We start from the raw sequence: 13,805 nt of genomic DNA on the forward strand, positions 1-13,805 counted from the left end.
CTGAACAGGGCTCTGAACGAAATCTCCAGCGTAAGTACTTTTTTATATTTCAAGCTTTAGTCTTTTAGTCCTCATGATAAGTTCTAACTCCTTTTTGCTTTATTTACAGGCCTTGCTGTCTGCCACTACTGCTCGTACCCGAGCCCAGGCTTACCTCAAGCAGGCCAAGGCAAAGGCCATCGAGAGGTATCCGGTGAAGGCGGCCGAGGAGCTTTCGGCTGCTGAGGCTAGGCATGCCAAGGAGTTGGAGGCAATGGTCCGAGAGAGGGATGCGGCGGTGACTAAGCTGTCAGAGGCTGAAGCTGCGAAGAATGCAGCAGTCAAGTTGAGGCAGGAGTATCGAGATTTCAACCAAGCCCATCTTCATGAAATCAAGCATTTGGGAGAGGTACTCAAGTCTAAGGATGAGGCTATTGTCACTCTCGGGGGCAAGGTGAAGCAGTTGGAGCTTGACAACTCCAAGAATCTGGAAAAGTACAAGAGGATGACACTCCGATGTTTCTACAATTTCTGGAAACATAATCAGGGTGCTGACTTTAGTTACCTTTTAGAGGAAGTCAGAACTGCTGAGTTGGCTCGATGCGCTGCCCAACTGGCCGAAGAGGAGGCAAGAGCTGCAACCCCTGCCACTCCAAGCGTCGCTGGTGTGGAAGAAGAAGAAGTTGTCGAGGACGCGACTAACCAGGATGCTGCCCAGGACCCTCCGGCCCCGAATGCCTCTTAAGATTTTTTCTTATATATTTTTTCTTTCTTTTTGGATATACGACCCACGGGTCGTGATGTAAAGACAATAGTTTCTTTTTTAAACTTTGTTGCACGGGCAGTAAATCTTTTTTCTTTTACTTGAACAGTTACATCCAAGCAGCGATTCTTGCGGTGTAAAAGCTTAAATCTTGATGCTATAACATTTTTACTTATTATAACATTTGTCCGAATGACCGAACTTAGCATAGTACTTTGGCATGATTTAACAAAACCTAAATTTTGAAAAATACTCTAAGTACTGTAGCATGCTTTCACTCATTTTGTTCATGTGTTTACATACCTTGAGAGTATGCTTTGCTATCGATGTGCCTTATATGCCCCCCAAGTGATCGAGGAGCTTTTAGGTCCTTGGTCACTTGCCTTGACCATGGCCTGTTCGAACATTCCTGTTCGTGTAAAAAATGATACTTGTAATACAGCAAAACAACACACGTAATGAACAAATACTTGCAAATGTAAATTCACAAAGGTTGGCAAGAATGACTGGCTGTGCACAGTCCCTTATAATCTCGTATTAAAAATGGACTAAACATGTCTTTACGAGTGATTCTATAATAGAACCTTACATATACGAGCAGTTAGCCATACAGCGTGGCTAACCCTCTTTGCAAAACTTGTACAAAAAATTGAAATTTTTTACACAAGCCAGTCCTTTAAAAAGGACTGTTCATTGATAATACTTGCGCAGGTGTTCTCCATTCCAATAGCGTGGAACGAGATCTCCGTTTAAGCGTGCAAGTTTGTATGTGCCTGGGTGAAGGACTTCTTCAATCTGGTAAGGTCCTTCCCAATTAGGTCCGAGCACTCCAGCAGTGGGGTCGCAGGTATTTAAGAAAACTCGCCGTAGTACTAAGTCACCGACGTTGAATTTTCTTTCTTTAACTTTGGAGTTAAAGTACCGGGCGACTTTTTGCTGGTAAGCAGCAACTCGGAGTTGAGATATCTCTCGCATTTCGTCGATTGTGTCTAGGGAGTCCATCATTAGCTGGCTGTTCTGATCCTGGTCGTAAGTTGAGCGTCGATGTGAGGGGGGATCTAACTCGACAGGCAACATGGCCTCATATCCATAGGCCAAGGAAAATGGGGTATGGCCTGTTGCTGTTCGGTGGGACGTTCTATACGACCATAGGACCTCAGGCAGCTGCTCTGGCCACGCTCCTTTAGCTTCTTCAAGTCTTTTCTTCAGGGTGTCTTTAAGAGTTTTGTTCACGGCTTCGACTTGCCCATTCGCTTGGGGGTGTGCGACTGAAGAAAAGCTTTTAATAACTCCATGCCTTTCGCAAAAATCGGTGAATAAGTCGCTGTCAAACTGGGTCCCGTTGTCTGAAACTATCTTCCTGGGCAGACCATACCGGCATACAATGTTCTTGATGACGAAGTCAAGAACTTTCTTGGTCGTGATGGTTGCGAGTGGTTCAGCTTCGGCCCATTTGGTGAAGTAATCAACTGCCACAACTGCGTACTTTACTCTGCCTTTCCCTATAGGCAGGGATCCAATCAAATCTATTCCCCATACTGCGAAAGGCCACGGGCTTTGCATCTGTTTTAGTTCATTTGGAGCTGCTCGTGGAATCTTGGAGAACCTTTGACATTTTTCGCATCTTCGCACATACTCCATCGAATCCTCGTTCATTGTTGGCTAGAAGTAGCCTTGCCTTAGAATCTTTTTCGCCAAACTTTGCCGCCCAGCGTGATCCCCGCAAAAGCCTTCATGCACCTCCTTCATGAGTTCCTTAGCTTTTTCTGGTGTAACGCACCTGAGTAGTGCCATTGAATATCCTCTTTGGTACATAACACCATCGACCAGTATGTACCTAGCGGCTCACCTTTGCAGAGTCCTAGCTTTGTTTCTATCTGCTGGCAGTGTACCATTCGTCAGATACTCTAAGTAAGGTGCCATCCATGTATCTTCTAGACGAATCTCCATATTGGCTTCGGCCGCTTCTATGCGCGGCCTATTCAGTCTTTCTACTGGAACTATGTTCAAGGTGTCTGCATCCTTCACGCTCGCAAGTTTAGCCAGGGCGTCCGCATTCGAATTCTGGTCTCGCAGAATTTGCTGGAGGGTGTACTTTATAAACTGGGCTAGCAAATCCTTCGTTTTATTCAGGTAGGCCATCATCTTTAAGCCTCGTACTTGATATTCTCCCAAGACTTGATTCACGACTAGTTGTGAGTCACTGTAAATATCAAGCGTCTTTATGCTCATATCTTTGGCCATCCTTAATCCAGCGAGGAGTGCTTCGTATTCCGCTTCATTGTTTGATGCGGCGAAGTCGAACCTGATTGCGCAGTGAAATCGATGCCCTTCCGGCGTTATCAATATCACTCCCGCTCCAGCGTGGGATTCGTTGGATGAACCATCCGTGAATAGCTTCCATGAAGGAGTTTTGTCTTGAGGCATGGGCGCTTCAGGCTGTTCGCACTGCTCACTGTCTGGGAGTTCAATGAACTCCGCAACAAGATCGGCCAAGACTTGTCCCTTTATTGCTGCTCGCGGTGAATAAGTTATATCGAACTGCCTTAGTTCGACTGCCCATTTTAACAATCGCCCAGCCGCCTCAGGTTTTTGGAGGACTTGCCGAAGGGGCTGGTCGGTTATAACTGCGATAGGATGGGCTTGGAAGTAAGGACGCAACTTCCTAGAGGCTAGTATTAAGCAATATGCTAACCTTTCGATTGGCGGATATCTTAATTCTGCACCGATTAGCCTTTTGCTGACATAGTAGACTGCTTTCTGTACGCCTTCTTCTTCTTGTACAAGAACCACACTAGCAGCAACTTCAGTAATCGCCAGATAAATAAACAAAGTTTCTCCTTCGATCAGTTTGACAAGATGGGAGGTTGCGCCATATGAGCTTTCAAGGCTTGGAATGCTTGCTCGCAGTCTCCCGTCCATTCAAACTTCTTATTGCCCCTGAGTAGATTGAAGAAAGGGACACATTTGTCAGTTGATTTGGAGATGAATCTACTCAGGGCAGCGATCCTTCCGGTCAAACTTTGTACATCCTTGATCTTCTCCAGTGACTTCATGTCGATCAGGGCTTTTATCTTGTCAGGGTTGGCCTCGATTCCCCTTGAATTCACTATAAACCCCAAAATCTTCCCTGATCCGACTCCAAAGGAACATTTGAGGGGATTCAACTTCAACTGGTACTTTTTTAACACATCAAAGCACTCTTGTAGATCCCTCACATGTCCTTCTACCTTTTTAGACTTTACCAGCATGTCATCCACATATACCTCCATGTTTGCACCGATCAGCTCCTTAAACATGTGGTTGACTAGCCGTTGGTAAGTCGCACCTGCGTTTTTCAGTCCGAAGGGCATGACTTTGTAACAGTACAAGCTCGTATCGGTCTGAAAGCTGGTGTGATCCTCGTCAGGGGGATGCATGCTAATCTGGTTGTAGCCCGAATATGCATCCATGAACGAGAGGATCTCATGTCCTGCAGTCGCATCGACCAGCTGGTCGATTCTTGGGAGTGGGAAGCAGTCTTTTGGGCAGGCTTTATTGAGGTCTGTAAAATCCACACAGGTCCGCCACTTGCCGTTAGGCTTGGGGACCAGCACCGGATTTGAGACCCACGACGGATAAAACGCCACCATGATAAACCCATTCTCCTTAAGTCTTTCGACTTCTTCTTTCAAGGCTCTTGATCTATCTTTATCGAGCAGCCTTCTTTTTTTGTTGCACGGGTGGAAAAGTTTTATCTATGTTCAAGACATGGTTGATTACCGCAGGATCTATCCCCACCATGTCTTTGTGCGACCAGGCGAAAACTTCCTGGTTCTTTCGCAAGAATTCCACCAGTGCATGCTTTGTGGTAGGCTCTAAGTTTTTCCCAATCTTCACGACTCTGGTCGGGTTTTCTTTGTCGAGTTGGACCTCCTCCAGGTCCTCGACGGGTCCAACATTCTCTTCAAAATCCCCAAAGCGAGGATCCAAATCTCCATCCTCGCTTTGGGCAACACCCTATTTGGTGACTTCACCACCTGATTGGGCTTGCGTATCTACTGCCATCTGCAATCGGTCTGGAGTGGTTCTCCTCGACGTTCCACTTTTCGCCTTTGTGATCGAGGCGTTGTAGCACTCCCTGGCTTCCCTTTGGTTTCCTAAAACGCGTCCTACCCCCGCGTCCGTTGGGAACTTCATGGCTAGGTGCTACATAGAGATGACGGCCCATAGATCAACCAGTATGGGCCTTCCGATAACGGCGTTGTACGTCGAAGGACAATCGACCACTACAAAAGTGGCGAGTAATGTCCTTGTTGCAGGCGCTGTACCCGTCGTTACTGGAAGTTTGATCATTCCGGCTGGGGTGAGTCCTACTCCAGAGAAGCCATATATCGTCTGATTGCAGGGCTCCAAGTCCTTTATGGACAATTTCATGCGTTCCAGTGTTCACTTATACAGGATGTTCACTGAACTTCCTGTATCGACTAGTACCCTCTTTACCATCATATTGGCCATCTGGATGTCCACGACCAGCGGATCGGAATGTGGGAACCGGACGTGTTGGGCATCGCCATCAGAGAAGGTTATCTCACCTTCCTCTGACTGAGCCTTTTTTGGTGCACGGTCCGCCACAGTTATCATCTCGATGTCCTGGTCGTGGCGCAGAGTTCGAGCATATCGTTCTCTGGCCTTTCCGCTATTTCCCGCGAGGTGTGGGCCTCCACAGATGGTTAAGAGTGTTCCAGCCACGGGGGCAGGCTGTAATGGTGGCGAGCGTTGGCGTGTGGACGCCTGCTCGTTGCCACCTGGAGCTTCTCGTTGGGAATTTCCCGAGGCCCGTACGTACCTTCTCAAGTGTCCTTGTCTAATAAGGAACTCGATTTTGTCTTTTAACTGGTTGCATTCGTTAGTGTCATGTCCGTAGTCATTATGGTAACGACAGAACTTGGTAGTGTCTCTTTTCGAAATGTCCTTTCGAATGGGTCCAGGTTTTTTGTAAGGCACACTAGAGCTTGTGGCCTGGTAAACCTCTCCCCGAGACTCAACGAGGGCAGTGTAGTTGGTGAACCTAGGTTCATAACGATTACCCTTGGCTCGTTTGTTGTCGGAGGTGGAAGGCTCGTTATACGGCCGTTTCCCACCATTCTTGCCATTACCGTTGCCGTTTCCGTTGCCTTTGTCGTTGCTATTAGGTTTGGAACCATTGGCGGCTTTGGCGGGTTCGGCGGCCTTCTTACCCTTGTTCGAGGGTTTTCCATCATCAGCAATGGCCTCTTCGAGCTTGATGTAACGATCAGCTCAGTCCAAGAACTCCTGGGTTGTTTTAACTCCTTCCTTTCGGAGACTTTTCCAGAGGGGAGAGCAACGTTTAACCCCTGCGGTAATGGCCATCATCTTGCCTTCGTCTCCGACTGTTTTTGCTCCAGCTGCCGCTCGCATAAAGTGCTGGACATAATCCTTCACTGACTCCCCGTCCTGCTGGCGAATTTCGACTAGCTGGTTTGCTTCGGTTGGGTGCACACGACCCGCATAGAACTGTCCGTAGAACTCCCTTACGAACATTTCCCAGGAAACTATGCTTGCAGGCGGAAACTTAAAGAACCACTCCTGCGCTGCTTCGGACACTTTCTGAATGTCCATCTGAATCTCAAACTTATTCACATGCGAGACTGGGTCCCCATATCCATCAAATTTTGGGAGCGTAGGCATCTTGAATTTGCTGGGAGTTTCAGCATTAGCTATCCTTTGGACGAAAGGAGTGCCTTTCCTCCTATCGTGGTCGATGTAAGAAGTCCTTCCTCCGACCAGCTGCTGAACAACCTGGTTGAGTGCGTCTATCTGGGCCTGCACTGCGGTAGGAATCGCGGTAGCCTCTGTTGCTAGGGGGACGTTCTCGCCGTGCCTTTCGCGGCGATCATTGAGTACATCTCTCAGGTCCGCTTCTCTTCTTCGATGCTCGCTACCACCGAGCCAGTTGAAGACAGTATTTTGTCTGGACTGCCCCCTAGCATCCTGTCTATTTGGTTGGTCATCTTGAGGTACTTGGCTCCTGCTTTTACCTCTTTCTCCATTTCTCCCACCGGCGTTTCCCTTGCCTGAGTCAGCCTCATTGTACCCGTGGCCATCTCTGAACCTTGACTGGCTATGGTGAGATCGACTGTTCCCTCGATGCCCGTTCCTGGCTGAACCTTCCCGAGCGTTAGAGGGTGGTCTGCGCTGGTCGTGGTGTCCCCGTGCACCATCGTGCCATGGGGAGCCTCGGACCGCAGAGCCTAACTCTGAGTCTCTCCTGTTGCCAGGAGGGTATTAACCTCTGTTTGGTAGGTTCGACCCATCATCCCTATGGCGTCTAGGGCTGCGAGGCTGATGCTCGGCCCTATTCTGCCTCTGTTGCGGGGGATTACCCCAAGCAGCTTGGGATGGTGGCAACGCCTCAGGATTCTGTGGGACATCGTCACAGGGCATCTGAGGCTGCTCGGGCCTTTGCGGACTCAAAGGCTGAATCGGTGGGCTCGGATTAGGATCCCTCTAGGGTGGCCCATTCACTGGTTGGTCAGGCTGCGAGGCAGGTACAGCCTGATTTCTAGCCAACAGCAAGACTGCCTCAAGGGCTGCCATGGCTTCGTTCTGGCGGCGGTCAACCTCCGCCTGTCTTTCGCTCAATTCCGCACGCTGCCGTTCAATCTCCTGCTGCTGCCGCGCCATAACTTCAGCGGCAGTCTCCTTACTGGCTCTCAGATTAGCCAGCTCTTCTTACAATGTGCCCAGAGTACTCTTCAGCGTTGCATCATCCATTTCCTCCTCTTCAAAGTCCAGTTGTGGCTCATCCTCCGCCATGCTCGCAGGAGGAGGAGGAGGTGGCGGGTTTGACGGTGCTGCGGCGGCCGCCTATCCAGTTTTCTTTCCAGCTTTTGCCCTTAGTTTTCTTAACAGCAATAAATCAATCTCTTAATGAAAGCACCAGAATGTTGACCCAAGATTTGGCCAACTGACACGAAGTCAAAATTTGATTGATGTGAATGAATGTATAGAGAAGAACGTAATGACAAAAGCAAACAAAACACAGTGATTTATAGTGGTTCGGCCCAAGGATCTGGTAATGACCTACGTCCACTTAGACTGATATTGATATAAGAATAAGAAAAGTGATCAAAGAACTAAGGTTCAATGAGTTTCACTAACCGCTCAAGAACAATACAAGTTTACTAAGAGAATTATTATAGTTTCGAATGATTCAAAAGCCAAAAGTCCTCTCCCTTGAGCTATCTCTTGCTATTTATAGGCTCAAGGAGGGTTACAAAAGATTGTTACAGATATTCTTTCCTGAATAATCGGATACCCAGAAGATTGTATGAGATAAATTCGATATTCATAAAGATCTTCCCATAAATGTTGCCTTGTACACGGAACCATCGACCAGACTGGTCGCGGGTAAGACGGGCTTACCCTGCTTCTACTATGTCTTCTGGTCGATATTCTAGCAGACGCTTCCAGATGTCAGCCACGTGTCCAGGGATTACTTGCCACATCATAAATGCTAATTTATTGGATAACAAAATGCATGACAAAACAGATGCATTTACAAACTCCCCCTTTGGCATGCATGTGAACAATGAACCTGAATGATTTTAACTTTAGCACACATAAACATAAAAGCAAGACAAAGTTCCACAAAAACAACAACTAGTTTAACAAAAGGAACCTAGGTACAACAAAACAAAGCTAGCCACCTGCTCACAAAAATAACAGAGTATCATCATAGTGTTTGACTACAACAACGCAGGTGCAAAACAACACAGATTAGATGATGAAATAGAAATACATAATCAATTCAAGAAAATAGAAACTACTCCCCTCAGTGTTCAGAGGGCATGCCAAAGTAGAGTACCAAACTACTTGGAGGACGATTTGGGCTTCTTGTAACGCTTCTTAGTTCCAAGAGGCACAACAAACTCCCCCTAAGTTGTAGGAGCTGGAACATGCGAAACAGCAGGAGAAACTAGATTGGTAGCAAGGGGCGCTTCACTGGGAGGATCATCAACAACCAAGGGTGCAGCCGGAGCGACAATGGAGGGCTCCCCCTGAGAAGAAGTTGCGGTACCAGCAGGCACAAAATGTGCGACAGTGGACACTTGGAGCGGAGGCAGACCAAGATGAGAGAGCAAAGTGGCTTGGAATGCCTCAGAGTGGGACTGAGCAGAACAAAACTCATAATGGAAAGCATGAAAGTCCTACTAGAGTTCATGGAACCAAGAGAACAATCTGAATTTCCAAGAGCTCTTCTTCACACCCAAGGAAGTGACAGCAAGAGGGTCTTGGACAGAGGGACGTTTGGTATTCAATTTTGAGGCTCGAGTCATGGCTAAATTGATTACTTTTAGCCTAGTCTTGGTATCGGTTAGTGTCCTGGGTAGGATGATGAATTAAACAAGGAAATGGTAGGATGCGAGAAGTACCTCAGCCGAATGATGTGTCATTAATGGTCTGAAAGATACAATGTGGAAGACTAACTGATTTGTACAAACCCACAGCAAACAGAAATTGGGCCATATCCAAACGAATAGTGGAGGAATGTGATGTGGGCGACCAGTTGTAAAGGGTAATGCTATGCAGTAGGCTGTAAAGAGGAGTAAGAGCGGAATGGACAAGGCAGTTTGCCGAAGGCCAAGAGACAGTCAGATTGCCAGTCAAACATCGAGCCACTTCATCCAAATCAGGAGAGAAATCTATTGTATTGTTAGGTGCTTGAACAAGAGGAAGGTGGAGACACTCAACAATTACCGCAAGAAAGAAAGGGATCCAATGACCTCGCAGAAAAAACCTATCCAAAATGTTTATGCACAGGATCCACAACAGATGGAGGCATATTGTAGTAAAATTCATGCACAACGGTCTGAGATGGAATCATTAAAGAAGTAACAGATCGTTTCCAGCCATGAAAAGCAATCACCTCATACACACCCAAAGTAGTAAACTCACGGAAATCCAGTAATCATTTAGGAAGCAATTTACGCAGGGAATGTGAGAATCAAACTTAGACTGTCTATTATTATTGAGAAAGATGTTGCCCAATTTTGCAGAAGCAGAAGTGGAGGCATTTACTTTGCCTTTGGCAGGAGAAGACGATGGTGCAACTGGAGGATCAGACTTGGGCTATTGGGTAGAAGCCTTGGCAGCAGTTTTAGGCTTCTTGGGAGTAGTCTCAGGCAATGAGGATGCTTATAATGGCATAGAGATAGCCTTTCATTTCCGAGCAAGGGTCTTGACACGAACGGTGGGCTTGGGCGGAGTAGAGGGAATGGTAGGTATTTGTTGGAGGGTTCGGGTGCGAGGGCAATGCCAGTGGGATGGGGTGGTGGTGGAAGGGAGGGGGCATGGGGTGGAGGAGAGGGTTCACAGAGTGGTGGGGAAGGTTCACGAGGTGGAGAAGGGACGATGGAAGGTGGGGAAGATGTTGGGGTGTGAGGGTGTAGGGAGTACGATAAGGAGTATGGGTTCGAGGTTGGGGTCGGTGAGGGTGGGTGCGAGGTTGAGGTTGGGGAGTAGGGCAGAGAGATTGGGGTCGGGGAGGATGGGGTCGGGGTTCATGGGTTGAGGGAGTTAGGGGTCGGGGAGGGTGGGTTCTGGGTTGGTGAGTGTGTGGTGGTCGGGAGAGGGAAGGGCGAAGGAGTCAGAGGATTCAGGGGACGAGGTGGGGAGTCGATTGCGAGGGCGAAGGGCATAGTGGTGGTTGGCATTGGGAATAAGCATCAGAGAAGAAGAAGGTACGGAGTAGAGAGAGACGTTTGGGAGGGAGAGAAAAAAAACTTAAAAAAGTTATTTGAATCAGCCTTTTCTGTTTTTTTTTTTTTTTGTAAGAAAGGATGCAAACAATAGACAGAAAAAAAAACAACAAGAAAAGAGAAAAAACAACAAAGAAAAAAAATAATGCTGACTTGAACAATTTTTGTTTAAATTTTGAAGTTCAATTTCAACTTTATGAACACAAAAGAACACACAGCATTAAGAATATTTAAGCTAGAACAGATAGCATGAAATTAAACACAATATAGACAAAGATAAACAGCAAACTAAAAGACACAAAGCAAAATGAAAGACTTTCTTCACATTGTTGAAACAGACATATAGCATGTTGTAACATAAACCTGACAAATGCAAAAGTGAGTCTTAACAAGACACAAGATCAGCCTCAACAAGACAGATATAGAGAAAGTCAATCTCCATTTGTGTGTGAAGTGTTCTCATGAGTTGCCTGCTAAAGAAGTACCAGGCAAACTCTCCCTCAAAATTATTATTATTTTTTGTTGTATAATTTGTGTCTTTGTTTTTGTTTTTGTTTTGATTGTAGAAATCCCCTCAACAATTACCAATTAAAGAGCCAAGCACATAGGTAGCCCTCTCCATGGGCACACAGTCCTATGTGAAGGAGCAAACTACACAGAGAAAAGTGACCCAATGGTAGCTTTCACACTAAAACATAAGGTATCTCTAATAGGGGAGACAATTCAATGCAATAACCAAGACTAAGACGTCAAGCATCAAGTAATACTACAACTAAGCATAAGCAAGCCTATATCACTTCAAGACATATGACTGTGAAAAGCAAGTTGAAGAAAGACTCACACATACAGATAGTCAAGTTAAAAGATGAAATCTCAACCTATATTGCTTATTTACAAAAGCCACATGTTATCACTCAAACATAAAAACTTCTATTGACTTTCTCAAGTGAACACAAGTTTGGGAACTCAAAGTCTTTGTAAACAAATCAGCAAGTTGACTTTCAGATGCAACATTAGATAAGACCATAAGTTTAGACTCAACTAACTTACAAAGAAACTGGTGGCAGATATCGATGTGCTTGGTATGAGAATTTTGGACAGTGTTTTTGGAGAGATTGATGACACTAGTATTGTTGCAATAGATGGTCAAGGTGTCAAGACAAAGGCCATAATCGCGCAACATTTGTTTCATGCAAAGAAGTTGAGTGCAACAACTTCCTACCACAATGTACTCTGCTTCAGTAGTGGAAAGCAAGATATATTTTTACTTCTTGCTATGCCAAGAGACCAGGTTGTTCCCCACATAAAAACAACCACTTGAAGTGCTTTTCCGATCATCAAGGCTACCTGCCCAATCAGAGTCACTAAAACCAACCAAAGAAATATTAGTATCACAAGAGTACCAAAGACCAAAGTCAGTGGTACCAGCCAGGTATTTTAGAATTCTTTTCACAACAGTAAAATGCAGTTCAGTGGGGGCAGATTGATATCTAGCACAAACCCCAACACTAAAACAAATATTAGAATGACTAGCAGTAATGTAAAGTAAGATTCCTATCATACTTCTATACAGTGTTGCATCAACTTTTTTACATGTTTCGTCTCTGATCAATTTGGCAGCTGTGCCCATAGGAGTGTGAGCATGTTTTGCATTTTCTAAACCAAACTTTTTGAGCATGTTTTTGGCATATTTTGATTGAGACAAGAAAATTTCATTATCTAGTTGTTTAATTTGTAAACTAAGAAAGTAACTTAGTTCACCAACCATGCTCATTTCAAATTCTTATGTCATTAGTTGAACAAAGGAGTGAGTGTGTGCCTCACAAGTGGATCCAAAAACTATGTCATCTACATAGATTTGGGCACAAACAATACCGAGATTCAGAGGTTTAATAAATAAAGTTTGATCACCATTACCTCTAGTATACTCATTTACAAGCAAGTAAGATGTAAGATGATCATACCATGCCCAAGGAGCTTGCTTAATTCCATACAATGCTTTGTTCAACTTGTAGACGTGGTCTCCATGATAAGGATCCTCAAATCCAGGAGGTTGCGACACATAAGCCTCTTCCACAAGGATGTCATTCAAGAAAGCACTCTTGACATCCATTTGATACAACTTGAACTTCATGTAACACACCACAGCCAACAAGAGTCTTATGGATTACAATCTAGCCATCAGTGCAAATGTTTCCTCAAAGTCTACTCCCTCAATCTGAGTATACCCCTGAGCAACTAATATGGCTTTTTTGCACACCACATTTCCCACTTCATCAGTCTTATTTCTGAATATCCACTTAGTACCAATGATGTTGGCACCCAAAGGATGAGGAACAAGGGTCCACACTTCATTTCTCTCAAATTTTTGAAACTCATCTTGCATGGCAGATATCCATTGCTCATCTTTAAGGGCATCCTTTACAAATTTAGGCTCCACTGAAGATAGATAACAAGCATTAGCAATTTCATTGGCTAGTTTCTTCCGCGTCACCATCACTTCATTTAGATTGCTTACAATGGAGGATAGAGGATGAACTTTGGGCATCCATGTTGGTGGTCCCTTTTTTATGATGAATTCCTAAGTCAGAGGAAACAATATTTTCTGGAATGGAAGACACATCGAAAGTCTCAGAAGTTTCAATGGTAGCATCAATTTCCTCAATTTTATATCCACTTAGTTCACCTGTAGTCTGTGATGCAACAGGCATAATGAATGTGTCAACAAGAGTGTGGATTTCTTCTTCTTCTGAAAAACTAGCAAAGTTGTCTAAGTCACTAAACACAACATTGATGGATTCCATGACGGCCTACGTTCTCATGTTGTATATTCTGTAAGCACGACTGTTTGTAGAGTATCCCAAAAACACTCCTTCATCACTTTTGGCGTCAAACTTACCAAGCTTTTCTCTATCATTGAGAATGTAACACTTGCAACCAAACACATGAAGATAAGTCAAATTTTATGTTCTACCTTTTTACAGCTCATAGGAGGTTTGTTTAGTACCATGACGAAGATGCACTCTATTGCTAATGTAGCAAGCTGTATTCACCGCTTCAGCCCAAAGTCTCTTAGATAATTTCTTGGCATTTAACATAACACGAGCCATCTCTTGAAGAATTCGTTTCCACAACCCCATTTTGCTGAGGAGTTTTAGGCACTGAGAACTCATGAGCTATCCCTTCTTGGTTGCAAAAATTAGCAAAGATGTTGTTCTCAAATTCCTTGCCATGGTCACTTCTGAGATGAATCACTTTGTTAACCTTATCACCCTTTTTAGCTTGCAAAGAGAGACACA

At 45.2% G+C, this 13,805-nt stretch overlaps 1 protein-coding gene across 1 annotated transcript; it reads right to left on the reverse strand.

The window, feature by feature from the left end:
* Positions 1 to 12,673: 12,673 nt before the first annotated feature.
* Positions 12,674 to 13,310, reverse strand: LOC133832311 (uncharacterized mitochondrial protein AtMg00820-like). The gene is made up of 2 exons (XM_062262674.1): positions 13,025 to 13,310; positions 12,674 to 12,945 (listed from the first exon to the last, which is right to left on the reverse strand). The coding sequence occupies exons 1-2, from the start codon at positions 13,308 to 13,310 to the stop codon at positions 12,674 to 12,676; spliced, it is 558 nt and encodes a 185-aa protein (XP_062118658.1).
* Positions 13,311 to 13,805: the final 495 nt, after the last annotated feature.

The sequence above is a fragment of the Humulus lupulus genome, chromosome 4 (assembly GCF_963169125.1).
Source record: "Humulus lupulus chromosome 4, drHumLupu1.1, whole genome shotgun sequence".
Lineage (NCBI taxonomy): Eukaryota > Viridiplantae > Streptophyta > Magnoliopsida > Rosales > Cannabaceae > Humulus > Humulus lupulus.

Coding starts and splice junctions, on each gene's coding strand:
- LOC133832311 (XM_062262674.1), bottom strand. CDS start 13,310: ATGGAATCCATCAATGTTGTGTTTAGTGACTTAGACAACTTTGCTAGT. Junction 12,946..13,024: donor TTCATCCTCTATCCTCCATT/GTAAGCAATCTA, acceptor ATCTATCTTCAG/TGGAGCCTAAATTTGTAAAG.